Source organism: Tauraco erythrolophus, chromosome 4 (assembly GCF_009769465.1).
Source record: "Tauraco erythrolophus isolate bTauEry1 chromosome 4, bTauEry1.pri, whole genome shotgun sequence".
Lineage (NCBI taxonomy): Eukaryota > Metazoa > Chordata > Aves > Musophagiformes > Musophagidae > Tauraco > Tauraco erythrolophus.
In genome coordinates this window covers 65,937,366-65,964,816 of record NC_141468.1, presented here as the reverse complement: position 1 = coordinate 65,964,816, position 27,451 = coordinate 65,937,366, and the positions used below count along the sequence as shown (strand labels likewise).

The window sequence follows — 27,451 nt, the reverse complement described above, 5'->3', positions numbered from 1 at the left end:
CTTTGCCAGTATCATACATTTTCATGCATGTAGTATCCGTACATCGAAATCAGCATTAAGCACAAGGCTTTAAATGAACTGTTGAAAAGATCATCATCTCACTGCTGAGGGACTGAAGATTTTGAAATCAAATTGTCATTTTTCAGAAGTTTAAGTACCTTTCCTATTGTATTTCTAAAGCTGTTAATCTTTAGTTAGGAGCCTCATAGATAAACTATAACACTCTGATAATGTACATTATCTCCTTACCGATACCATTAAGGATCAGAATTGCATAGATGATGACAATATACAAACATTCAGCTCTTCCTGTATGAGATAACACTTACTGCTAGTTATGAGAGAAACAACAGTAGACAACATGATGCAAAATCTTCTATACATTTTAACAGCGAAATCTCATTTAAGAGACACATTAGAGGCACAATGCAAGAGGTAAAAACCAAGTCATCACTTAGTTCTTTTTGTCATACAGATCTAAATAAGCCATGATGATGTTTCTCCAGTCCAGACAGGTACTTACAGTCTCGAATTCTGAAGTATGAATCTGAAGTGTAAGTATCTTAGACAACCACTTTTTAATGTTACAAATAAGCCAACAAGAAGTAAAACAACCTCACAGGAAAAGTCGTTGTATGGCATCTCAAAAAGAAAACTAAATCTTCTCAATTAGCAAACACGGCATGAAAAACAGAAACCTCAAGAGAGTTTTGTATTTCATCGAATCCTCCCAAGGAAAACAGCAAATTCCCAATTTTAGCTTTCTATACAGTATCAATCCACAAACTATATGGTCAGATACAATTTAAAAGCCATAACTGAAATAAAAGCCTTACTTAGCCAGCTGCGTGGCTTATCAGCATGCTGTCATCTGCAAGGACTGTAAACATCAGTTGGGATGTTGTGTATGGTTTGTAAGGAAATTATATGCCACTGAACATAACCCCCCTCTGTGGATTTTAAGAGAAGAGATAGCTACCATTTATATTGCTCTCCCAATCTTTCTGTTAATAAGCCAAGAATAGATGAAGGTGACAACTAAGTTTATTATACATAACCTTGTTAGTAAACAGCCTTGACAATGAATCTATTCAGTCTTTTCAGGAACCTTTCTAGTGCCTTCATGATTAAGATGATTATAATGATTTCCACAGTTTAAAAAATGTTTTGCATACTGTCTTCATCTCTGGCACATCTCTAGCTGCTTGGACATGGTATCTTGTGCCTACTTGCCTTCACTCTTGCACCCAGCCTTCTCAGATGCCACAACTTTTGTTTGCCAATTTCAGCTGTATGTGAATAAGCAAGCCCACCGTAGCGTGGGAAAACCATGTATGGCCAAAAGTAAGTTATATAACACTGATGCAAAAATATTGTGCATGTCTTTCTGGAAAAGACAATAAATCATGGCTTCACTCCTTCCAGATACCTCTCCCTAAAAATTCCTCCACAGCATCACCTGACAATATTTGAATGTTATGTACGCATGTATGCTGTATATCTAAGATAAACTGGTTTCCTAGATTAATAGCCCTGTCAAGTTGCAGAATATTATGAAAAAAACCACATTTTTAAGAGAATGATCTCACAAGCAAACATCTACCACTTAGGGTGATCGGATGAACCACGTCAACTCAGCAGCTTAAGGATGGACTGGAAAACTGTTAAACAGTTCCACATAGTCACACATTGTTTGATTTTAACCTGTAATCCCAGGATTTGTTGAAAATGCATGGGTTTCAGTAGACATAGCTTCTTTTTTCGTGGGATCTTAAATTCCTAAGTCCCAAAATAGGTTTCTAACTATCAAATTTCTTACTTTGCAGGTTTTTACTGTGGCACATCAGGCAGTAATACTGCCAAAATACATGCACACATATTTTTATATGCATCATGTATGTATATATAAATATTGTATACATACATGTATGTATATATAAATCTATGTGTGCATGAATATATTTGCTTTAAGATCAGTATGACAAATGTTGCATATTACCATGCAATTCTTAAGTTCAATGATAAACCTATTAGAGAAACATGAGAAAACCAGCTATAGAACACATTAAGCTCAGAAATATACGATATCCTGAGACACAACTATTTGCTTTTAAATAATTTCAACTAGATTCCACTCAGTGTCCTGAGAACTGGTGTATTAAGCATGTTTCTCCACTTCTTTTGTTTCAGGGATGTACACACATGCAAGTAGAAAGAGAAGCTAAAACATCTTCATTCACATAGATCTTTTCTGGTGGTACAGGAACTTCAGATTGCATACAAACTAAATGTAAATAGGTATAGCATAAACCAAGAAATAAAACATTTGTAAATGGTTGCTAATCCCCAAGAAAGCCAAAATAGCAAGTAAGACTCTACTTTTCTCTCCATTCATAGCAGCCAAACACCTTAAAGGTAAATCTCACAAGATGTGTTGCTTTTACTCACCTCTAAGTGCTAGGTATATAACAGTAACACACAACCTCTTCTTGGGGAGTTGGGTTTTACTGGTAACAGAAAAAAGCATAAGCCTCCCTCCCAAGCTTATCCTGAAAGTATTTCCAAAAACACCTACTTTTTGAACAAAGCTTCCACCATTTAAAGACTACTCTTATTCAGGTTGCTTACAGTTTCAAGAGAATAAATCTATGTTCACAAAACACTGAGTTCCCTGTAATCCATCAGCATTTCTATCTTGGACCTGCTACCTAATTGCCTTGCACAGATGGACTAAGCACAACAATCCATGGAAGAGTTAACGGTTGTAATCTCAGAAGTTCCCAAATAATTTGTGTAGAAGTAAATCGTACCTCACATGTTAGTGGTAGTTCTGTGACAGGCAGTGCATACACAATGTTAATCCACTTGAAACAATTTTAACTGGATTTTCAAAGCCTTTAACAAGGCTCCTAATCAAAACTCTCAAATTTAACTACTATGGACTATGCTCAAGATGTCAGCAGGAATCAATTAAAAGCTTTAGAATGCAAAAAGATTTCCAGCAGTGATGCAGCTACAACGCTTAATATCCTCAAAACACAATGAGGAACAGAGAGGTGAGTAAATTGACAACATTTGCCAACAGCATTTCAGAAAAGTCCCAACTGAAAACCGACACTGAAGAGCAGTGGAAGGCTCTTCCAACATCATGAGTTTCTGCCACATTGGGCAAAATTCAAGATTGATGAATGTGAAGTACAGAAAGGAGGAAAAACCACCCTATTTACAGAAGTAACAATAAGCTCTAACTTAGCTACTAACTCAGGAAAAGAGATTGCGAAGTACCATTCACTATGATTTAAAAATGTCAGCTTGGTACTCAGCAGAAATCAAAGACACGAAACAGAATAGTAAATACCACTAGGAAAGGAACAGAGAAGAACAGAAACATGTTATTATGCCATGCTATATTCAAACACTGTGATCTCATCTTAAGTACTGCACCATTATAATTATAATTCCTAAAAAATAATAGAGAAACTGAGGTGTCACAGAGAAGATTAAGAATAAAGTGCAGGTACAGACTGGCTCCACTATAAGATTCTTCAGACTGGAGGAGAGACAACAGAAGTGAGACTATGAGAATAAGGTTTCTAGAGTCATGAGTGGGAGAGACGTGATGAATTGAAAAGCAATTATGACATTTCAGAATAAACAGTTAAAAAATCCAATAAAGGTACCAACTAGCATAAATTTAATAGCAACAAAATACAGGTATTTTCTTCAAAAAACATAACTAAATTATGGAACTCACTACCATGCAATAATAAGAGTCCAAAGAGCATAAATAGATTAAAAAAACCCTAGACAAATACCTAAAAAACTGTATTCAGTTGCAGAAAAATAGAAGAAATCAGAGAAAAGAACACTCCAAGCTTGCTCTGTTTCCTTAGCTGTAAATAACCATGGAGTTAATTTGACCTTTGCTGCAAAACAGCAGATACAGAGGAGTAAAGAAGAAACAAATTTCAGTATCTGCAATGTGGATAAAGCACAACACACAGCGCCAGACATGAAAGTTGCTAGGTATGTTATCGAAACAGGTAGTGGTTTTGAAACTGTCCATTAAAATAATTTCCTTTAATTCCTAACATGCTTTGAGAATTGAAGTTTTGCTGGCATAATGTTATCTCCTCCAAGACTCACTTGCTGAAATTCATTTAAACCTTTACAGTAACCAGAATATAAACTCCAGGACAAACTCAAATCACTACCTTCCTTTAAGAAGTCTGCAGCTGACTGATGGAAGTATCTTTCTCCTCATATGGCCATGCAAGGTTTGCAAACTCTTGGTCAAGTATTTTACCTGAACACTTGCTTGAAAACTTGTCCCACAACTTCCACGGCAGTGCCATCATTCACTTAAACACTGTGAATCTTCGCATGGTCCGATATATACTCAATTGATTTTTATTACTTCAGAATATGCTGTTCTGTATGCAACATATCACAAGAGTCACAGCTCTTACTTTAAACAAAATCCAAAAGTTCCACTAAGTCACAACCACATCGCATCGCTTTAAAAAATCCATCATCAGTTTTTAACTGACAATTGAGTTGTCATTTCAAGAGAAACATAAGGGACACAGACTTGTCTTAGCTTCTTCCACACTGGCAGCTCCACACATCAAAAACTGTTCTAAATGGTTATTTTTTGTCATTAATGTATTTGGACAGTGAGACTGGAGGTCTTGAATAATTTTATGATGAAATTATTATTCATTTATTTATGAAATGCTTCACTACCTACAGAACTGGAGACTTTACTTAAATTTCAAAGGAGGATAGTTTCCTAGATATGCTGGTTTTGAAGAGTACATTTTTATTCTGTTCTTTTATCGTTCTTTTTGTTCCAGTTGCACCTTTATCTCCCATGCCCTTTTCAAGTCTGTCCTTCACTGCTCTCTGACCTCTCAGAACACAATCCTGTTCCATCACACCACCAGATATCTTTGCCTTCCCAATTCTCAGCTTCTTGCAGTTTTCACATTTTCTGACAACTGTGAATAAAACAAAGGACACTATCAATAAAAACCACTTCTTAAGCCACATTCATTCTCTAAGGAAAAGCCATGAAATAGTTGCCTCATTTCCATTCAGCTGGTCTTTTCCCCATCCGTTGCTTTTCTTGGTCAAACGTTGTACTAAGTTTGAAACTTGGCGTAAACCCGGATTCAGGAACCCTCAAATATCATTATAGCAAGATTTTTCAACATTTACTTCCCAGTTTCCTGAGGAGACCAGTTACTATTCCCAAAACATCCACAAAAGGAAACTCAGAAGGGAAAAACCTATCACCATCAAGTTTTACTAGCTACTAGGAGTCTGCAAGTTAAAAAAAGAGTAGTAGCTCTGCTGCATATAGCTTGTAGAGCAAGAAATTCAATAAGGACTTCTGAACATGGTAGAAATTCAACAGCAAGCAGTTGAACTGAACAAACACAAACTAGTTCAGCTAGCAAACAATAAATGGCTTTGGCCCGAAGGGTCCAGTTCAGATGATGCCATCTTCACCAGAGCAAGAACAAGATCAATAGCACCTCTCCTCAGAAGCACACAGACAAAACCCCATGCCAGCATTTCACTCAGCAGAGGCCTTAAAGGTTACAGCAGAAAACCACACAAACAAAACTACGGCAATATTGCTGTTCCCCTTTGTCCCCCTTTCCCATCACAGTTTCAAATAACAAATACTCCATGTAAATGGCTAACCTCGTAAGGAAGTGAGAGATAACCATTAAAATTATTTATATTGGTCACCACAGATATCGGCTTCTATAGTACTGCGTTGAATTATTTATTAAAAAGTTTCCATTACTACAGAAGTGTCAGTTTAACTCACTCCAGCTTCTTCACTCTGTGCACACTAACAGTTGCCAGTGTGCAAAATATGCGAGGGGACTCCTACTACAAGTAGTACTGGACAGTATCATTTGCACCTTGGCATGACACCCATGACAAAAAGTTGTGGGTTTTTTTTAATACTACCCAATATTCCAAGCCAATTAAACCTTTGGTGTAATGGAGTCAATAGGGAAAGTAAGAAATAAGCATCTACAACTTGTTCTCTGTTTCCCTTCTAGTTTTATTTCTAGAGCTACCTCTTACTTGTGGTGGCACACATCTCTGGGGAACTTCTCGTTTGGTGGGAAAGTCGATTCTGAGACTTCTTTCCCTTCCATCCTTTCTTCTTGCCTTTCCATGGGAATTCAGAATATTATCCAAACACAACCATCTGCTTCTACACCCACAGAACCCTTCTTGGTATAGATGCACAACAGGCTGTGCAACAACCTCTACTCCACTACAGCACTTGCTAGAAAAAAGGGAGGAGCACAGTCCGCCTGGGTGGTAGCAACTGAGATCAGCTCACCCTCCAGCTCCTCACTGCTGAGACTTGCCTAAATTAACTCCTGCTTTTTAAAGTTTCCAACACATTAAGTTGCTGTATGGTCAATTATTCCTCATTGTTAAAAACCTCATACATAACTCCTAGTCTAATGTTTTTAAGCTTCAATTTCCCCTTACTGAAAATCCTTCCTACCTGGTCCAAGGGCCCTTCCACTACAGAATTTGTTTTCCACAACAGAGAAATCAAGTCACATATCCACTCTTTCTAGAACATGCTAACTAGACTGCTTTTTTACATTTTCACCTGGAAACATCCTTTCCAAAGCCTCATAGGGGTATTCTCTGCACCATCCCCAATTAGCCAATATCCTTCCTGAATGGCTGACACTAGTAGCTACCATGCAACAGCCACATACACCAGTAAGAAAACTTCTCAACTTCCATTCATATGTTTAAAGATTATTCCCAAACACACCCCTGCACAGTGAGCTCCTCCTCTTCAACAGCCTACCAAACTCTTCCTCCTCCTGATAAATTCCTCTCCAGCACCAAATCACTAGTTTTCAGAAGTTTTTGCCATGACATCAGTATGGCCTTCACCGTTCATCTCTACACTAAAGTCTGCTTAGCTGCCATATGGTCTTTGTATAAAAACAAAATGAAGCTTCCTATAAGCATTTTATTCAACATACTAGTCAACAAAGTTGGTACACTGTGTACACGGTGTTAGTGTCTGTTCAGTGGCATCTTTAAACAAACGGGTTTAATTATCTTTTTAATCTAAAGCTAATACCTAATCACAACAGATACCTTTGTGGAGTACAGTCTTAAGGAGTCAGCTCCCACGGGTAGCGCTACTCTCAAATTCCAGCAACATCCCTGCAATCCAGAAAGTCATTTCATGTTTCTTTCCATTGCCAGACAAAGCAACATCTCTGATACATTTAATGGACCCTAAATCAGCATCATCCCTCTCATGTTTGCCAAGTAGTAGTCTACATTTATCATGAATTAGCTTGGTATATTTTGTGACAATTTGTAATAGTTCTTGACAGAACTGCAAAAATGCTGTTTAAATGACAAATGACTGCACAGAACACTGCCCATAAGATGCTACCCAAGGATTAATCTAGAAGAAAAATACATATGTAGTATCCAGCAGAGCTACAATAGTAGGTCTTTCCATAGTCATAAACTAAGAGGTTATACTCTGAATATTAAATACTTGGTTCATAAAGCTGGTCTAAAACAACTTTAAAAGAAGTGTAAAGCTTGTTATACTAAAAACTGAATGCTTCTCTCCTCACAGTTGAAGAAGGAAAAGGAAAAAGTACTCAGTAATGCTTTTCACCATCAAAAAAAGTTTTAGTAAACGAAAAGCGGTTTTGATATCTTTCATTAAACATTAATATTTGTTTCTCATGGCAAATATGAAATTGGATAATGCCAACATGCTAACGGAGGACTCCTTCCCTCCCCTCACTACCATTCTATCAATTTCTGTTACTGAGTGTTAAAATCACTTAAATAAGGATTTAAAGGGAAAAAAAAAAACAACAACTTCCTTCCTTTGTTATTAGGGACCTAAAATACCCCAAACTATGACTATATGCTTACCATTTTTTATCCTACTGTAATGCCAAGATTCAAGCATGGTCCACTTACTTTCTAGGATGTTAAGCCAAACAAAAAGCTTCATTTCTTCTGTCCTCCTTCTTCCTCTTACCCAATCCAGTTCCAGGTTTACAACAGCAGACCATTTTAGCAATACTCCCCTTCATCAATAAGCATTTCATTTCTAAGATACAACATACAACAAATAGATACAATCATCCAGAAAAAGATCAAGTTCAATGGAAGACACTAGACCCTTGCACAGAAGACAGTTTCCAAAGGCTTTAAGTTGACTAAAATAGTGAAGATTATTTCATTTTAAGCATTTCTGAGGTAAATTACATTGCTTGGAGTGTTAATCTCATCATAAACTGAAGTCTACATAAAGTGAAATAAACAAACTTTTCCATTTAACTGAGCAAAAGTTATGTCCTCAAGATATAAAGCCTCTAAAAAGTAGACACTGGTTATCAAATGTCAGTAATATGCCAACATCTGCTCTCGTGGGTTCCATACGGTAATGCTGTTGACACGAGAATGATGTTTCTCTACCTGAAAAATCATCACCTGTATACTTGACTCTAGTTTGGTCTAGGAAGAAGAAAAACCTTAAAAACATTAAAGGATAAGCTATTGACACCATTTTTCTATCAAATATCTGGGAAATCTCCAAGTATCTTTAGTTTCATGCCTGCTCCGTAGAACTCAGTGACTGATGAAAAGCACTTCACATCAAGCTTGTGCCACAGTAGTAAACCTGTATGCAAGTCCTTACATCCTCCTCAGATGCAAGTCATATACCAATATTCCTACAACACAGACATGAGAACACGCAGAGGATTTTTAAAAAAAAAATTAAGCTATGAAAATATGAATGTTCAATACAGTATCATTTCATAGCAAAGACTCATGTTGGTGTTTCCTGCAGAGGAGGTTCCAGTAAAGTCCATCTAAAACTAAAAAAACCAACCTATTAAACAAGAAAATCTAATGAAACTAGACATTTTCAATACTTGTAGTTTTCTTCAAAATGTCAGCATGTTCAGATTTGTATGGTGCTCTTGAGCCTCCTGGGTTGTTTTTTTTCCCTCCTTCCTCTGCGAGGGATTAGGAAACTGAGAACTTGTCAGTTCCCAAACTGGTTTACATAAACCAGGCCTAATTAGAGCTGAAGTCTGTTACAGTCAGCATCATGAGAGATCTTCACATTTCTTGGAATAGCTCAAAGACCATTATACTACTAGACATAATAGACAAAAATACACCTATTATTGATCTTCAAATAATTACTGAACAAAACTCACGAAAGTTATCAGTGTGAATGAGATGAAATATGACTAGGATTATATGTTGAAATACATACTTCTGGAAAATTTTCCTGCTTTAGTTCTTAGTGGCAGTGTAAAACTGTATTATCAAAGGTAACTATGCAAAACAGCAAAAGGTCTGAAGTTTTTACACTATTATATAGGGACATATCAGGAAGCCTGTTTTTCATTGAGAGCCTACTCTGGCGAAAAAGCCATCCTCCATTAAGTACCACTGAGAACTGCAACACTGATTTTTTTAATTCAGTCCCAGAGATGCTTTAGAATTTTTAATGCTTCACATCCAAGTGATACTTAAATCATAATTAAAGAAACCACTAGGGTGACACTTCCAGTTCCATACAAGATTAGAAAAAACACAGTCTCTCTAAAGTGACCTACAATATGCACAGCCTCAAATGATTCACTTTTATTAGTTTCTCCCTGATGAGGCTTTCTCTCCACAAGACACTGTTCCATCATTAAGTCAACAGATAAAGAAAGGAAAATACTGAGTTCAGTATCATTTGGCTTTAAAAAGATTACCAAGACAAAAATAAAAACATACCCATTTACTCTGTAATAAGAACATGCTGGCTTATATTTTTCTTCAAAATATTTCAGTATTCTTTTCTGCTCCCAACCCTCCACAGTACCACAACACTCAGGAAGACTCCTGAATTTCCTACTGTAAAACGCATTAGTTTGCCTCTGCCCAGTTTCCCTCGGAAGGGGCTGCGAAGTGACGTGCCACCATGCTGCTTGTCCATGTCCCTGCTGTCTCTCTTGCTCCGGAAGGCAACACAACAGGCCCCACACCATTAATTTAACTCTTCTGCTCACAGGGAAGCTGCCATCAGCAGCAGCCACCAGCAAGTTCACACTCATAAAACTTTGCAAAAGCCTGCTGGAATTGATGAGTGCACTCACTATAAAATATTGTCTCCAGCGTTGACAGTGTTTTCACCTCCTCTCTCTCATATGGTAATGTTGAATCAGGCAAGAAAACAAAGATTTCCACTACCTATTTATTGCTGAAGCCCACTAATTGGAATCTTCCTCTCTCTTCAGTAGGTAGACAGCATGATATATCATAGATACTTTTTAACTCTCATATTTTCTTGCTTTTCACACATTCCTGGCCAGTCTAGCCAAGTTAAGACCTCTAAACATGTATTTGTGTATTCCTCTCAGAATGCCCAGGGATGCATTTGCTGCCCTATAGACAAGTGCGGCTTGTTAGACTGGAATGAACTTATAGTAAGTGCCTGATTCATACACACAGTAATACAGGTGCAACTACAAAGTGGTTTTCTATCTGATACAGCGTACAGAAATAGAAGAGAGCTAAAAATGCAACAGCGACAGAGGTTTAGCCAGTACCCCAGCTAGCCCTCTGGGACTACAAAGCAGGAGCAGCGGCTGTCGCACAGGGAAGCAAGCAGATGGAGGGAAGCCTGGGGTGTTGGCAAAGCTTGGGACCTGTGCGGCTGTGCAGGGAGAGCATATGCAAAAACAGTGTGAAGAAAGGAACTGAAGTACTCACGTGGGGACTAAAAAGTAAATAATTTTGATGCTAGGGCAAGTGTTGAAGCCAGCCCTAAAACAGAAGGCATCACATGTAAAGAAGGACGTAGGGCCCTACTAAAAATGCATTAGCAAGAACACTAGATCTCTAAACCTGTTAGTTATAAGAGTGAAAATTCTTTATCTATACAAATTATGGAGCTTAAACTTTCTATACAAAGTATAATATGACTGAGGACCAAGGAGACATTCTAATTCAACCATTCATATGAATATTTCCTTAAAGAAAAAGATTTTACTATGTTCTCTCAGAACTGAACTACTTAAAAACACAAAGATCCACTTTCCTTTCAGAAGATAAACCTTCCACAAAGAGCAACAATCATATAAAAGTTACTAGTAAGTGATTGAGTTCAAATAAGAAAGAAGTTGCTGTTAAAATGAAAGTTTCTCAATAGTAGAGGCTATTTAAGATCAAGCAAGTTCTAATCCAGTTGCTCCTCAACAAATTAATGTCAGAGTAAAATACAGCTGTGTGTGGTGCCATTCTGTCACTGGTAGTTGTGTTTTGAAAGGTTCTTGCCGCTCCCTTATGTCCCCAGATACTCATTTCTGCGCTCCAGAGGTGCCAATCCAATTGTTTTCATGACTGTGCTCCAAGTTAGGGTTTCAAGAACTATCCCATTTAAAGGAGAAAACACGAAACAAAACCAGTAAAAATATCCCGGTAAAGTACTGTTTTAAAAATACAACCTATACAACAAATATCCAAAAAGCTGAAGTGACAAGCTAAGAGAAAAGTACAGAAACAAGTTAAATTGGATTATCCTCTGCTTAGGATAACACAGAGCCACAGGTTCATAAGGGGGAAAAATCATTCACGTCTGGCAAGAAACTGCACTCCTGCTTTCTTCCTCTTCCCCGTTTTCCAAGCCTTCCCTTCCTCCACAAGAAAAAACCCCACCCATGCCTAATAAGTTCTACTCTCCTCCTTAAGAGCTTGGAAGAAGCACACAGACTGCAAAACCAACAAAAGCTGGAATCACGTCATTTTTTTTCTGGTTTTCAGTAGGAGGTAAGATGGAACTCCCTGCAACTTTCACTCCAAGACAGAGATGTAGCAAAGAGGGTAAAATATATGGCAAAAAATAAGAGGAACATTGAGGAAAACAGAGAAAGGAATGCTGACACATTTGTTCAAAAAAACAAACATCCCATAAAAGTATTTTCTTCCAAGAGGGCAAAAAAGAGGAAGAAAAGGATTTGAAGTTTACTATATTGGACAAAAGAAACAATGTTACCATGTTTGTGAAGTGAAATATCTCGGTCTTGTGCGTCTATCTGAATAGGTATATATTATGACAATTCAACATCCCAGGCAAGCAACATAAAACATTGATATGAAACAAGGCTGAGGTCAGAAGACTAGCTTTGACTCTCCTATTGTTGTATCCTCTGATTCAATACACCTAACACCTGCTGTCATGTGTAACAATAGAGGAAAATCCGGTGGGTTTACTTGTTTAAAATATAAATTGATCACTTCATGACCAGCCCACTTACCAAAGTATGACTTTTATTTAGAAACGTGTCATTTTCCATAAACACCAGAGAATGCTATAAGGAGGTCCACAAGATTTTTTTGGATGGAAAACCGGCTAATGATATGACTGTCTGAGACTACATCATCACAATTCATGCCACTAACTCAATTACACAGCCACTGAACAATTTCTGCATGAACACAAGTGATTAACAAAAAAAAAAAATCTTACACCTACCACGCTCTTTTCAACTTCTCAAACACACAAAAAAAATCCCACACATTGAGAAACACCAAACATGTTCCCCCAAAAGACTGAATAGGAGTTTAATTATGAGACATACAAGACATTTATTGTTAATAACATATCCCATTGGCTTTGATTTACTTGTCTGGATATTCTTTCATGAAAGCAAATCAGAAAAAAACTCAAACATTATTTTTAAATATATAGATTTCCAACAAAACTCCTGTTTTAATATTTTCCACCTAGCTTGAGATAACAGGGCTGCAATTTCAAAGCTCTAAATTCTTTAGACCTGCAGACAGAGGACAAAATTCTTGCCTCGACTTAACAGTTTTACCCTCAACATATTTGAAGCAGCAAGGAACCCAGTCCCAGAAGTTAGAAAGGATGCAGTCATGCTGTTTCTCTTACACTGCAGCAACAATCCTGGAAGCATCAACAGGCTTCTGACCTTGCAAAGTTTCCAGGCAAGATGAACCATATGAAGGTTAGCACAGGGAAAATACTGCAGGTTATAAGGATAGCCGGTCTAATGAGAGACTTGATCATTTGGGTTCCCATCTCGTAAACATCCCATAGCTCCCGATCCTACTTCTCTGCTGCTGACAGACTATGTTCATGCTCCTTCACATTACAGTAAAAGAAACAGTTAATGAAGGCACTGTAGAATTACCAGAGTAAACTGCCATCAGTTTACTGTACGATGTAGCTCCTAAGGTGAGCACAACAGATACAGAACTTGAGGCAGAGGTCTCAATTAAACTTTGGGAGAGTTCATACAGCCAAACCTGCACAGATAGTCTTCAACCCCTTATGCATTCTTCAATCATGAAAATAAACAATCTCATCTAAAGTTTTCCCTCATCTCTCAAGGGGAAAAAAAGAAAAAACTCACAACCTCCAACATCAAACCAAAACACAAACGTATTAATGCATTATAAGCACAAACCAGTACTACATGTCGAAGCTTATATGCATGTTCCACATAGACACCTGCTGTTTTGGGTGGTTGCTTTGACTGCCTATGACGAACTAAATTTAACATGCACCTGTGCCTTTCACCTGTCCTCCTCCAAATAATTCAACCCACAAGGACTGATCTTAAACACGCAGAAGAAATCAAATAGCTATCATTTTAATTAATTCATTACTTTCACTCTACTGGTAAAATTCTCGTTTTTTTCTAACTCAAAACTAAAAGCAACAAATCTCAAAATACATCTTCAGAAAACACAAGTCCACCAATTCATTAGAAATATAACTTCTGACATATAAGAAATGGAAGTAGGAGCTTGAAGTATGCACTCAAATCAAAATATTTATCTTCATAAAGCATATTAACTCTTGCATCTGCATTTGGAAGACGTAAAATTTATATATTTTTCTGCTTTTAAAAGTATCCAGAAAGCTATTTAACATCATACAGAGAAGAAGTTGTAGATATGACCTCCAAGGTCAATACTATTTAGGAATGAGGGATAGTACCGCAGAATATTTCTGAAGTATCTTAGCTAAATGACACAGATGTTTGTACTGAATACATGACACACATAAAGCTGCATTCTGTTCTTCAAAGGTGTATTTTATTTCCAAATATTTTATATATTACAACTGTTCTAAATTGTCAGTGCGATCTCACAGATCAGTATCATGTTTTAATGATGGTTATGGCTCACTCAAGAAATACATAAAAACAACTAATTTGAATGTTGTTTTAGTAAATCTGAATGACCTTGTTTAACATTAAGATTTCTGGAACTATCTTCACCTGACCTCAGTGTTTAACAAACTTCACACACAAATAAACAGCAGCAGTAAAAACTAAAGAATCGTAAGAATTAATCCTCCAGTACAGAAACTATGTTCAATTTTGTTTCTAAGTTTCTAACGCTCCCAGGATTTTAAGAAGATTATACTTTCAAGTGACACTGTCTACTTGGAATCCAGTCAATTTAAAAAGAAGCAAAATGGATTTACATTCATTTCACATTCCTCAGCTATCCTAATCCTTCTGACAATTTTTACAGATTTAAGAACCTGGATGTGGTAAAAGCAGCAAAGTAAGTACTCACAGAAGAAAAAGTAAACAGAGTAACACAATTTATTTCCTTGAAACTTCCTTGCTTGTACTAATACTGGATAAAATATTTCTTGACAAAACTTTGATTACTACATTGATAAGCATTTACACAATTTATTTTAACCGAGTTACTATAAAAAGCACATGCACTCTGGAAAGACAAAGGAAAATTTTTTTTTTTTTCTTTCAGAGTGGAACAAATTACATCTTCTAAAAATTTAATGTCAATGGCTGGAAGCCCAAATCTGTTTCATCTTTCAGCATAAGGACAGGAAGTAAGGTCATTGTCAGCTTCTAATTGAAAACATCTTCAAACCAGACTTCTGCTCTAGATCGAGATTTTGCTCTGTGACACGCTATTTCTATCCCAATATATCACACAAGTTAGTCCCAGTTAGCATTAGCTCCAATTTTAAATGGAGACATCCACTAGAGAAGCTACCTAATCAGAATCCAGTGTAGTTGATAAACAACGGTCTTCCTTCTATTCAAAAAGTAATGCGATATTAGCCCAGAGGGGTCTGCTATATAAATGCTTGAAGCTTTGTTTCCAAATAATGCTAAATTAAATCACTGTGGCTTTCTGGTTGAACTGTGCTCACTGTGATCTGCATGCAGGAGATGGAATTTATTTACAATAGAATTACGGACCACAGGAAACGGTGAGATAGGCTCAATATCTAATGGAATTCACACCCAACTAGAAGGAGAATAAAGTCCCTGCATCACTCTGCAGTATCAAACTTTAAATGCCTTTAAATGAGGAAAGAAATTTTTACTTAGAGAGTATCCACAAACCAGTTCCATACGCTATTGGCTGGGGAGCAAACAAAGGAACACTCTTCTTCTGATGTAAGAAACGACACCAATTCGATTTTCTTATTCAGTATGAAAACACTCAATAGGAAAATTCAGTCCAAAATGGTGTGCAATAAGAAAAAAACAGGCTGAAAACAAAACCTGTAAATTGCATCAATACTACTTGAGAAAAAACATCTTTACCTGTATTGTCTACGTGTCCTATGCGATCATTTATTTTCAGGTGCATTTACAGTTCTCAAATGTAACTTACCAGGCACCTGAGAGTTTTCTACTAAAACTGAGCACAGCTACTCCTTTAGAAAACCCTACGCAAGCACCTCAGCTTCTTCTGCATGGCTCTAGGGCAAGCTCTAAAGTGAGGATGCTCAAGTCAAATACACAGGGGAGTCAGGAAAATCTCCAGCTTACCAATATCAAGCAGCCCTCTTCTTACTACAGCACTTCTCAACTCAGCCTTCCACCATCACTTCCCTAAACCACATTCTCAATTTCACCCACTCCTATGGTAGCCCCCATCACTAACGTTATCTCTGCTGTTCCTTATTTCAGCATCCTCCTGATCAAAGTTCCTATCCTCCCTCTCTCGCTCATCCTGCCGTACCAACCGATTTCAGATGAAGTGCACAAAGACAAGCTCCCCACTGTCTTTACTGTACAGAAAAGCTTCGCTGGGACACGCTCGCTGCAGAGCTGAAGTACTGAGTGCACCTGAGCCGAGGCCAGCACAGCTCAGGCCAGGGCATCCATGCTGCTTTCCCAGTGGTGGCTACTCCAGTCAGGAAACTTGGCCACTTCCCAGACACCAGGTGGACCACCCGCTGTCCCCAGCTATTGAAGAACAGAAGCTTTGCATTCTCCCTTCAACCTAGACCCCACCCATGTGCTGCACTGGCCGGCACTACATACAACACAGGCAACTGAAAGATTTGGTCTAGTGCTATTTACTTGCTCAGCCTCCCAAGGATCTCCCATGACTTAGGAACTCTTCCTTCCACCATCTGTCCCTTCCCCTAAGGCAAGGATAAACCCTAAATTCTGTGCCAAGATGAACAAGTTCGCAGCTTGCCCAACTACATGTTTCATAGAAATATCAATAAAGTGCTTTGAGCACTAATATTGCCTCTCTTTCCATCCCACCTGTTAAGATACATAAATGCTGGTGATTCAGTTGATGAACAAAGATAAGACATGCACAAATACATCCATACCATTTACTTGTATCTCTCCTCTCTGTGATAATCTATGCAGTAGTATAAAATGCTTAAGAAACTAAAATTGCACAGAGACTAACTTAAAAAAGTTAGTTTGTTCCTCCCACCTGTTATTACTAAGGATAAAGCCACTACAGCAAGGATCACTTTGAAACCTTACAAAACTGGTAAGCCTAAAATGAATCATGCAAAAGTTAAGAATTGTCGTTACCAAGGCTACCTGCAAAATCCTAATTCAGCTTTTCTCTGCATAAACACTATGACACAGTATTTAACTGTACAACCAGAGATTGTTGTTTCACTTGAATAGCACACCAAAGTTTTCAGTAACAAACAGATATGCACCATTGGGGCCAATATCTGCACATAATCACAGAATCATAGAATGGTTTGGGTTGGAAGGGACCTCAAAGATCATCTAGTTCCAAGCCCCCTGCCATGGGCAGGGAAATCCTCCACTACACCAGGTTGCTCAAAGCCTCATCCAGCCTGGCCTTGAACACTTCCAGGGATGGAGCAGCCACAACTTCTCTAGGCAACCTGCTAAAGTGCCTCACCACCCTCAGAGTGAAGACTTTCTTCCTTATATCAAATCTAAATCTGCCCTCTTTCAGTTTAAAGCCATCGCCCCTTGTCTTATCACTACATGCCCTTGTAAAAAGTCCCTCTCTCCAGCTTTAAATTATAGTATTTGTAGTCTCACAAAAACAGAATTGCAAAATATTTCAGGAGGTCATACACTCCATCCTTCTACACCTCTGTGGAATCACTGTTGCAATCCATTCCTGCTTGATCATTATATAAGCTGTTCTTACAGTTCTGGTGACAGATTACAATACTGCCCCAAACCATGTATTTCAGGGTTTCAATAACCCCACTGTTCGAAAGATCAGCAGTTAGAAAACCTGTCTTGTTCACTGCAATTCAAGTATTTTACTTCTTTACTTGCTCAACATAAACAACTGTTTATTTTATTTCTCTCTGTATTTATCTTTTATATGTTTGAATAAATTCCTATCCACCTGTTTTTTGGTTCTAGAGTAGGCAACCTCAACACTTCTGTGGTCTGAACTCTCTCCAGTAGCCTCTCTCTTCCTTGAAGGACAAGGTCTCACACTAGACACAGCAATCCAGCTGGAGCTCTTTTGCCACTGAAGAAAATAAACGAGTTAGTACATAGGATAAGCCAAAGATCTTAACTCATGTGTTCACGAGATCCAGCACCACTGCGATCTTGTTGAATCACATTGTGTCTGTGATCCACAATAAACACCAGACCCCTTCATACAGCATTGTTGCATTGCCTATTCCCCATCCTACAGCTGTGCAGGTTTTCAGCCCCTTCAGTATGATACTGATAGGCCTTCAGTATGATATTATTAAGCACTTTCCTTACTGAAAAGCATTTGGATTTTTGGGCCCTTTTTCTACTACGTTTCCAGCATTCCTCCCTCCTCCTCCTCTTAGTTGCTGGTGAATTTTAGCCTCTTATCTCTATTTCAAATGACAAGACCAACACTGTCTTGACCAGATGGCTAAAGCCAATTCAAAATACTACACAGGGAATCAACTTATAGAAGAGAAGCCTCTCTAACTCAGAGGGGAGAACGGAAGAGGACTAAAAGGATTAGAAAATAGTTTGTGCGTGAAGAACAAGCTGGTAGAGGATGTAGGCTGAAACTGAAAGCGAGCAAACATCAACAACCATAAATATGAGTTATTTTTATGAAGATTCGATTTTAAAATAAAAAACAAAAAATCCTACTACACTTTGATACAGTATAGTACATCTTCCCATCTAAAAGGCTAGTTAACACTCACTAAAAAAGTTTTAATATGGTAAATGCATACTGCTACACCACCACTTGCTACTTTCTATTTGCTTACAAATAGTTCATTTCTTACACTTTTCTATGGATTCAATGTTGCTAGACTGGTTTATCATCCACTAGACCTTCACTGTTCTAAAGACAAAAGTGCTTGGCTTTCTGATGAACTTTTCTTTTGTGCTCACTGTTATGGCATCTGAATCGTTCATACTATTTTGAAAATCAAACAAGAAACTACATCTAAGAAATTACATTTTACAAATGGTGAAACTAAGAAACAAGTCCAAATTCTGAATGCCTAATTTGAAACGTTAATGAGTATTTAGAATTACAGACACAACATCTACTCAAGAACAGCTCCCTTTGACTTCTTTAGCAGCTGCAAGCACTCAGCATTTCTGCAACACAGATCCCGGAGGTCTCACGTCCAGTAAATGAGGAACACACAGCTAGTGACCACCTGTGGGAAGCTTGGTTTAAGCAACTCACATCACTGAAACTCTGCAACAGCAACACAATTCAATTGTCTAGGACAGCATTTAATTACATCAACAGTGAAACCTTTATTCAAACTTCGCTGTCCCCTGCCTCAATCATTTCACACCTTTGAACATCTGCTACAAAAGGAGCAAGAGCCCTATACGTAACTTCATTTGCTATCCAACATCTACTTCTCCCCAGAGCAGGATCAATTTTGTACACTGAATGTGATGAGGGTCCTATCTGCGTATGCACAGATACTTACGTGCAGGTGCCTATATAGCTGTAAGTATTATCTATATGGATATACACTTTGTAATCACACAAGTATAGCTGTACCATAACTTACAGGCACAGAAGTAGTTTAGAATTGTACACGTTATTGTAACATCAGTATTTCCAACTTGCTGATTTCTGCCTTTGCAGTCTTTGTATGTCGCTATAATTTCCGTGAAGGAAATTTTCCAGTTTTAAAAACAAACTCTGAAAAACACTTCTGTCACAAGGCTGAAACACAGGCATTCACAAAACGTTCAAGGAGTAGCAGCAGATTATTGCGTTGCTCGCTGAGAGGAGTAAAAAGCCAACACTCTGAAGCCCTAGGTTCTGTGTCAAATTCTGGAGAAATTGTCCCAGAGCAGCGGGCTCACTCTTCCCTGTTCCTAAATTCCAAGCTTGATGCTTCTGGTCACATCTCTTCCAGTCTTGTCCCAGTCCCTTATGTTCCTTACATCTGATTCTTCCTTTCAACACTAATTTTTGGAGGTTTATTTTCCTTTTTTAAAACTGAGTCCATTTGTGTTTCCCAGTGTGCTTATCCTACTACCAGGCTGTGCTGCTTATTTCTTCTAGGATTAACTTCTGTATTGCAGTGTCCTCTCATTCATAGACTTATTTCCCACTCCTGACCCAATGTCTTGCCTCCTAGTTTTTGTGCCCTATCAGTTCCAGTTTCTTTCATCTCATAAACTCTCTTGCAATTTGTGTGTCTCTTCCCCTCCTACTCTTACAATTCCCAGGTTCCTGCACACATCTCATCAGCAAGCAGAACTGTGACCGGAAAAGATCCGTTGACCCTTCTCTTACTCCTGCTGCTTAACTAAATCTGAGTACCATGCTGGCTCCTTCTAGAAGTCTTCTCTCTGTTTTCCCTCTTGGGCTTAATGCAATCAAGTACCCCCACACAACACTGTACCACAAAGTAGATGCTTCAGTTCCCCTAAAGAAAGCAGAGCACTCTGTTACGTAGCACAAACACGTTCTTAAACACAAGGCAGGCAAGTGCCAATTCTCTGTTCTAAAGCTCAATCCAGTCACACTTCTAGAGCAGTTTAGGTAGACTTTCACAGAGAAGTCCAATCTTTCCTGTATCATTTTGGGTTATGGGAAGCATGCTTAGTACTTCTGTCCAGGTGGCACATATACCCACTGGTCAGTATCAACAGGTAGGTGACGTTCCATGAGCATAGGCTATATCCAAGTTTTAGCAGTCGAAAAAATGCATCATCTCTATCACAGCCATGTGTGCCTAAATTCAGTTGTTACAAGCTTTTGAAAAAAGTCATTTTCAAAGCAGCAGCAGAGAAAACATCCCCTTCAGAACAGACACAATCTGCCAAAGTTTAACTGCAGGCTCCAAAGCATAAGGGTATTGAAGTTGATTATTGAAAAGAAGCTGGCAGAACTCAAAGCAAAAACCATTGTTTTCCTCTTGCCTCGACAACAGAAGTAGCTGAACCTTTTCAACTGACATTTTGCAAAGAAAAAGCTTCAGCCCATAGCAAATGCACAATTTATAAAATTTCAGTTGAAATAGTTTTGTTCTCAACTCCACTGCAAAGCAATAATATTTCTTACAAGCATCTTACGACATCTTACAGCTTTTATTAAATCTAGCACTATCAGACCAGTCTACCATTTTCCAGTATTTATTCTGTGCATTTTAGATGTAATTAATTACACTGATGTAATCATGTGAGTACTGATGGTCAGTTGTATCTTTTCCCTGTTTCATGTGTTAGGAAGAAGACACCACTAATCCATCACTCTTATGAAAGGTTTTTCATTAGTCTTCCAAAACAGCTGTCTCCAATAACATCAACAGCTGAAAACACAGTACATATAGGGAGTGTCAATCAAATGTGTCACTGAGCTCATGTGTGTTCAGCAACCACTAAAGAAAAGGACAGAAATACACCACTTTTCAAGGGATAAAAAAAGACATATCATATAACTCCAGAGTGCAAAACTGGCCATATTGACAAGGATTCTGTGAAAATGTGATTCTTATACATGAGCCAAAAAAGAAATTAAGCATGCATTGTTCATTTAATGCTACCATTTGACCTAACTTTGAGGTTCTAAGACTAAATTTAAAATACAACTTGTGTTATTTCCTTATGTTTTTTTACTTATAAGTAGGTTCCCACGACACACTCTAATTGCACAAGCGTTATTAAATAGTGTTATTCATGTTGTATGCCACAATGGGCCAGGCTGGAGACTGGAGGTTAAGGACATCATCCATAATAACTCTTATTGCATAAGTGTTACCCATACTGTACGCCACAATGGGCAAGGCTGGAAACTCACTGGTAATTTAGGACATCAGCCACACACAGATTTGCATTCAAATGAAGGAAAGCCATGTCTCCCAGAGCTGAAGTGGGACTGTATTATTAAAAAGTCTATTCTGGCCCACTTCTCTCCCAAGCAACTCCCCGCTCCAACACACACACACATTCTGAATCGAGAAATAAGAAGTGGGTTCTCAGAACCTGCCACTTACCACAATCATCAGCTTCCCAAGACCTCTTGGAAAAGATTTGTGCTGCAGCAAGAATCACTGCTCTTTTATGTGTCCAGTGCCTGAAATCTATTACCCAAGGTAGGTCAAAGCTGTTAAAGCCTACTTTGTTAAAGGCATGCTACATTTCAAGTCCCAGCCCTGCCTGAGAAATCTAAGATCTTGCTTCACAGAAAACAAACGTCACTCACAAAGCAGACACAGCTGAACAAAAAGCCACACTGTCCACTAGCTTGTTTAGCATTCTAACTTCTTGAAAGAACATGCAAACAGAAAACACATTTCCTCTGGCAAGACTACAAGTGCAGCTTGTAGACACGAGGCTGACATAAATAAAGGAAGCACAGCATAGAAAGCAGTCTTAAAAGGAATCCTCCAACCATATGGGTCTTCTCTGAAAATGAACTGGAAGCAAGCTTGACAAGCTGAACTGGCCACAAGAGACACAATGCCAACTCAAGTGTCTACAACACACTCATGCAATTAAGTTGAATAAACAATATCCTGCAACTGTCCCACAGGGCAGCTACATCTGATTTCTCGCCTGACCTCCACAACTTGTCTTTGGTCCTTGAGTCTGAGGAGGACTCACTGCAGATTTTTCCTACTCCAGCACCTAGCTCTCCTCTTTCCTATGAAAACAGCACAGCAAGACAAGATAAATACTCCTGATTGTCAATACAGGAGTTGCACAGATTGTGCAATGTAACAACAGCAAAAACACAGCCTGGGCTGAGCAGCGGGACATTCACAGAGCCTGACCAAAGCCCCAGTTCACAGAGGTGCTCAAATGTATACCTACCTTTAGCATACTAGCAGCCTACCCACATACTAAGAGTTCAGTATCTGCTTAATTGTGGAAGCTGAAGCCCTGATTCAGCAACATGTGACTTCAGTGGGAGCTGGATCAAGCATTCCAAAATCCAAGTTGATTTACTACTTAATTTTCTTAAGTACTGACGTTCACAAGGAAGTGGCTCCAACAGCCATTCCACTCTTCTCTATGCCTCTTCCGCATAACTCAAAGCTGTAGGAGTTTGCTCTTGCTGTTCCTAAACTGGTCAAGACTGACTGGCACTGAAAAGCAAATGAAATGCACCCAAGAGAGATACTCAGGGAGTTGTAAATCTGTTGAGCAATTAAGTGAATGTTGGGTACTGGTCATATGCAGTAGGCTTAGACATCTCTTCTGTTTCACACCACCCATTATACCATCAGAACATTTAATGCTAAAGAAAACATGAGGATAAAGGCTGTGTCCTAGCTTTTTAAACATTATGCACCCAAGACAGAGAAATGGGACACCTGTCATGCTTTTTAATAAAGCATTTCGCCTTAACCGAAAAGGAAGAAATATCCTTGTTCTCTGCAACCTGCAGTCTTCAAATCTCTGTGATCAACGGACGATTTCTAAGATGCCTATGAAAAGTACCCTCTGAAAAGCAGCTTAGCATTTAGTATGTTAAAGTTCATTGTACATTGATTCCCATGCCCAGTGGAAAGAGGAAAGGTAGAAGACTCGCAAATCAAAACAGCTTGAAGGCTCCTGCCGTAGACTGAGCAGGAAAGCATCTCTTTGGGCAAGATCTGTTGTCTCAAGAGTGCTCTCTCCCAGCAGCCCAAGCACTGGCTACAGTACATAATATTTCTACTGCTGTTTTTAAGATATCCAGGAATGCACAGCAATCACACAAAAGTTTACAGAAATCCACAGCAATGTTTAATTAAGAACTACTAAGTATCAGACAACCAATTAAACAAAAGCCTTCACCGACTTACTATGAAAATCTAGAAAAATAAACCCAGGCATTGTACTGACCTCAAAGAGGCAAAAAAACCCAAGCAAATCTCCAACTTATGAATCTACTGCTTTGCCTTCTCCTATTTGTATACAAAGCCTGTTCTGTTTAAGAAAAAGAATCTCTGAAGCTTACTAGAAATTGACAACTTTCATGTAGACTGGAAACGGAACATATCTTGTTGGCTACGACGGGAGCTGGAACAGAGCGTAACTTCCCTGAAAAACTAACCAGTCACCGTCAAAACACGAACTACTTTCTGAAGCAGAAATACGGCATTATTAAAAAGATAAGTATGTTTTATAACACTAAGGCTTCTTAAGGACCTAACAACAATCATCAAGATTCTCATGTTTAAACAAAAGAGCCAACACTAGTTAGCCCACTTCTTATCACTTCTTACCACTTATCAGCAACTTATTAATGTTGATAAAAATATATTGCTTCCTATCTGTTATCTACAAAACAAAAAACCTAGTCACAGCAAAATTATTCCTTTCTATGAAATGGTAGTTGTTGCTATTTAAAAAAAAAAAAGTATTAAAGAAGAACCAAAAAGTGCTACAGGAGAAGAACTAAATGAGCCACCTTGGAGATTAAATTGTCTGCTTAACTACAGACTAATTTTGACGTCTAGAGCCACCAGAGAAAAGGAGAGAGGAAAAAAAGGGAGTCACTTATTCCTGGCTATTTTGAAACACCTACTGAACACACCACCCTCTGAAGCCCCAGCAGTTCTCTCCACACACCAGTCGTGCCACGGCTGTGCTCGGAGAGCAGCATTTCGCGGGGCTCTGGTGCTTCCTAACTTGGAAGGCGAGGGAGAACCAGGCTGCCCCGCACCCCCGCGGGTGCTACCACCTCCCGACACGCGGCACCCCCAACACCCCGGGCACTCCGAGAGCCGCAGGCAGGGGAGAGAGGAGCGGGCGCCGAGACCACAACTCCGGGCGACAACTGTCTCGCAGAGGGCATCCCACACGCCCGAAACACCGGGTGCCCCGAAAGGTCTGGGACAGGGCTGCCACCAACACCCCTCCCCACACCAGTTCTCCCCTTCGTCCCACGGAGCGGGGCCAAGCCCCCCCCACGCCCCCCGTCCCCCCCGCGCCAGAGCGGACGCGGTTTGGCGGCGAACAATGCGCGCGCTTGGCGGAGCTCCCCAGCAGCGCCGCGCGCAGCGGCGGCCCCCGCCCGCCGGCACCGCCGCATTGTTACCGGCGCTGCCTCCCCCCGCACGCGCCCGCTAACGGACTCCGGCGCGCGGGGACGACTGCCCTCGGCAGAGGCGGCCGACGCCCCCCGCCCCCCCACGCAGCCCGGCCCCGGCCAGGCACACCTGCCGCGGCCCGGCCGGCCCCCTTTGTTCCCTTACCTGCGGCGGGCGAGCCCCGCAGAGCCGGCACGGCAAGCAGCAGCGGCAGCAAGGCGGGCAGCGCCGGCCGCCACCACGCCGCGGCCGCCGAGGCCACCACGAAGCGTGTCATCCCCTCCATGGCACGGCACGGCACGCCGCGGCCCGGTATCAAGTCATCGCGGCGCCTCGCGTCCCCCCGCGGGCTGAAAGGGCTGGGCGGGCTCGGCGGCTCCTCCCGGGCGCATCCACCGCCGGCGGGGCTGGGACGCCCGGGAGCGGGGTGCCACCGCAGCTCCCCCCTCCCCACGCCCACCCCGCGAGGAGTATTCACGGGGGCAGTGCCGCGGCGCCAGCCGCCTCCCAGAAAGCGGCGGGGCGGGAACGGGGCAGGAGCGGGGGAGTGGCGTCCCGCTGGGCCTGCGAGCGGCGCGGCTCGGCCCGGCCCCCGCCCGGGGAGCCGGAGGGGAAGCCCCCGCGCTGCGGGGCAGCAGGGCTCCTCGGTGGGCCGCGGCGCTCGCCCGAGCGAGCGGCTACGGCCCTTCACGTGCCAGGCAGCGGCAGCCCCGACCCGGCCAGCGCGCGCTCGCTCGCTCCCTCTTCTCCCTCCTTCCCTCCCTCCCCGCCGGCGACGCGCTAACCCCGGCGGAGGCCGGCCCCCGGCGGCGGCGAGCGCAGCGGGGCCGCCCGCCACCTGCGCGCGCCCCGCCGTCCGCGTCTGCGCGGGGGCGCGCCCACCCCGCCCCCTCCGCCGCGCGCGGGCGGGGGCAATGCGGAGGGGAGGAGCCAAGTCCCCCGCCCGGCCCCGCTCCGCCCCGCCCCACCCCTCGGGGGGAGGCGTGCGGGACGGGGCTGCGTGGCGTCAGCAGGCACCGCCCCCGCCCCGCCCCGTCCCGCCCCGGACGGACGGACGGACGGACGGCGGGGCTCTGCCGCCGCTCCCTCCGCCCGCGCCGCGCCCCGTCTGCGCGGTGTCGTCCCGTCGCGTGCTCGTGGCTCGCCTCCCTGCACGCGCAGCCCGGGAAGGAGCGGGATTGGGGTCACGCAACGGCCGTTCCCCTCAGCTGAAGGCCCGGTTGGGTCCTCGGTGCCTCTCGCTACCTGCTCCGTGAGCGGGGCGGCCGCAGGGCCCGCTGCTGGTCTGCGTGGGGCATCCCTGTTCCCTGACTGCGCTCCTCGGCGGCGGAACGAGGCCGGCAGGCTGCTGGCCCCATCTCTCAGCCCGCCGAGTCCGGGAGTCACCAAGGAGCACGGGAGACAGCTGGGAGAACGTCCCACCGGAAAGTAGAGCTGTGCTTACCTAGTTTCCAGCTGCAATTCCGATAAAAGAGGCGAACAGTACATCAGGGGACTTCCTACCGCCGCTCCCAGCAACAGATACATCTCACTCCCAGAGAAGGATGGAAGGAGCAAAGGATTCGTTTTGCTGACTTACCGAAATAAAGCAAGACGTATAAGCTTTAGCTGTACATCAGGCAATGCACGTTGCAACGTAGTATCACACAGGCAGCAAAGGGAAATAAGGCACGGCAGATCCTTGGCAATGGAAATAAGCAAAGCTGAAATCAGCCAAACCGCATCAGCTGAAGAGGTGGCCCAATATAGACATGGCAAGTAAGGGGAGCGTGTGAAATCTGAAAAACCTACTGGTTTTAGCTTAGACGTTTTCAGGGTCAGAGAGTCCACGGATGTCCTGTCTTTGGCGAGGTGTCAAAGGCAACCGCTTTGATGAGTACTTCAGGCTTTCTAGACAAGACCTATACTTTCATTCTAAAAGTCTTGGGCAGTACGATATAATTTTCTTTCATTTTGTACAGTGGAGAGATGTCTCACAGAAAATTTCACGTGCAATTATAACCTATATCTTAAAATGAAACTAAAAATCTAAGCTATAACATCCCATGCAAAGACATTAAACATTGCAAAAAGAAGACCACAGTGGGACCAAAAAAAACCCCATAGTTTTTGAAACATCTTACAAAAAACAAACGCAGAAAAACTTGCCTAACATCCACCTTTATTTTTTTCAACCTGACAAAAAAAAAAGAAACACCAAGGCCTGGGGATCGTTTCTGTTATACTAAACTGCTGATAGAAGTATGTCTTTGATATTCCTTTTTATTTACTAGAAAAATGGGATTTGTGTTTCCCAGAATCCATTACGAATCAAACAGCTATTTTCTTAATATTTTTTTTGCTAGCCCCCTGAAAACAGCTCAGCTCAAAAGAGAAGAGCACTCTTTAGCCTTTTGTTTAGAACTACGTGCTCACCATTTGTGGATACACGCCATGTCAGGTACTTCCTTGCTGCCATCTCCCTGTTTCTCTTGTCCTTCCCAACCTCTTGCAGATCTGCAGTGCAGGCTAATGGTTGTCCTGGTTTTAGCTGGGACCGGGTTAGCTCTTCTTTTTAGCAGCTAGAAGAGCTCCGTGTTTTGGTTTTACTCAGAGGCTCGCTCTGAGAAGAACGCTGATAGCAAG

The 27,451-nt window shown here is 41.2% G+C and overlaps 1 protein-coding gene across 1 annotated transcript in view; it reads right to left on the bottom strand.

The window, feature by feature from the left end:
* The window catches only part of KIAA1549 (KIAA1549 ortholog), a 149,359-nt gene extending 124,247 nt beyond the window's left edge, over positions 1 to 25,112 (bottom strand). Inside the window, exon 1 of the mRNA XM_086610749.1 lies at positions 24,992 to 25,112. Coding sequence (XP_086466875.1) covers positions 24,992 to 25,112 — 121 coding nt within the window. The remainder of the gene's footprint in view (positions 1 to 24,991) is intronic.
* Between the last annotated feature and the right edge of the window lie 2,339 nt (positions 25,113 to 27,451).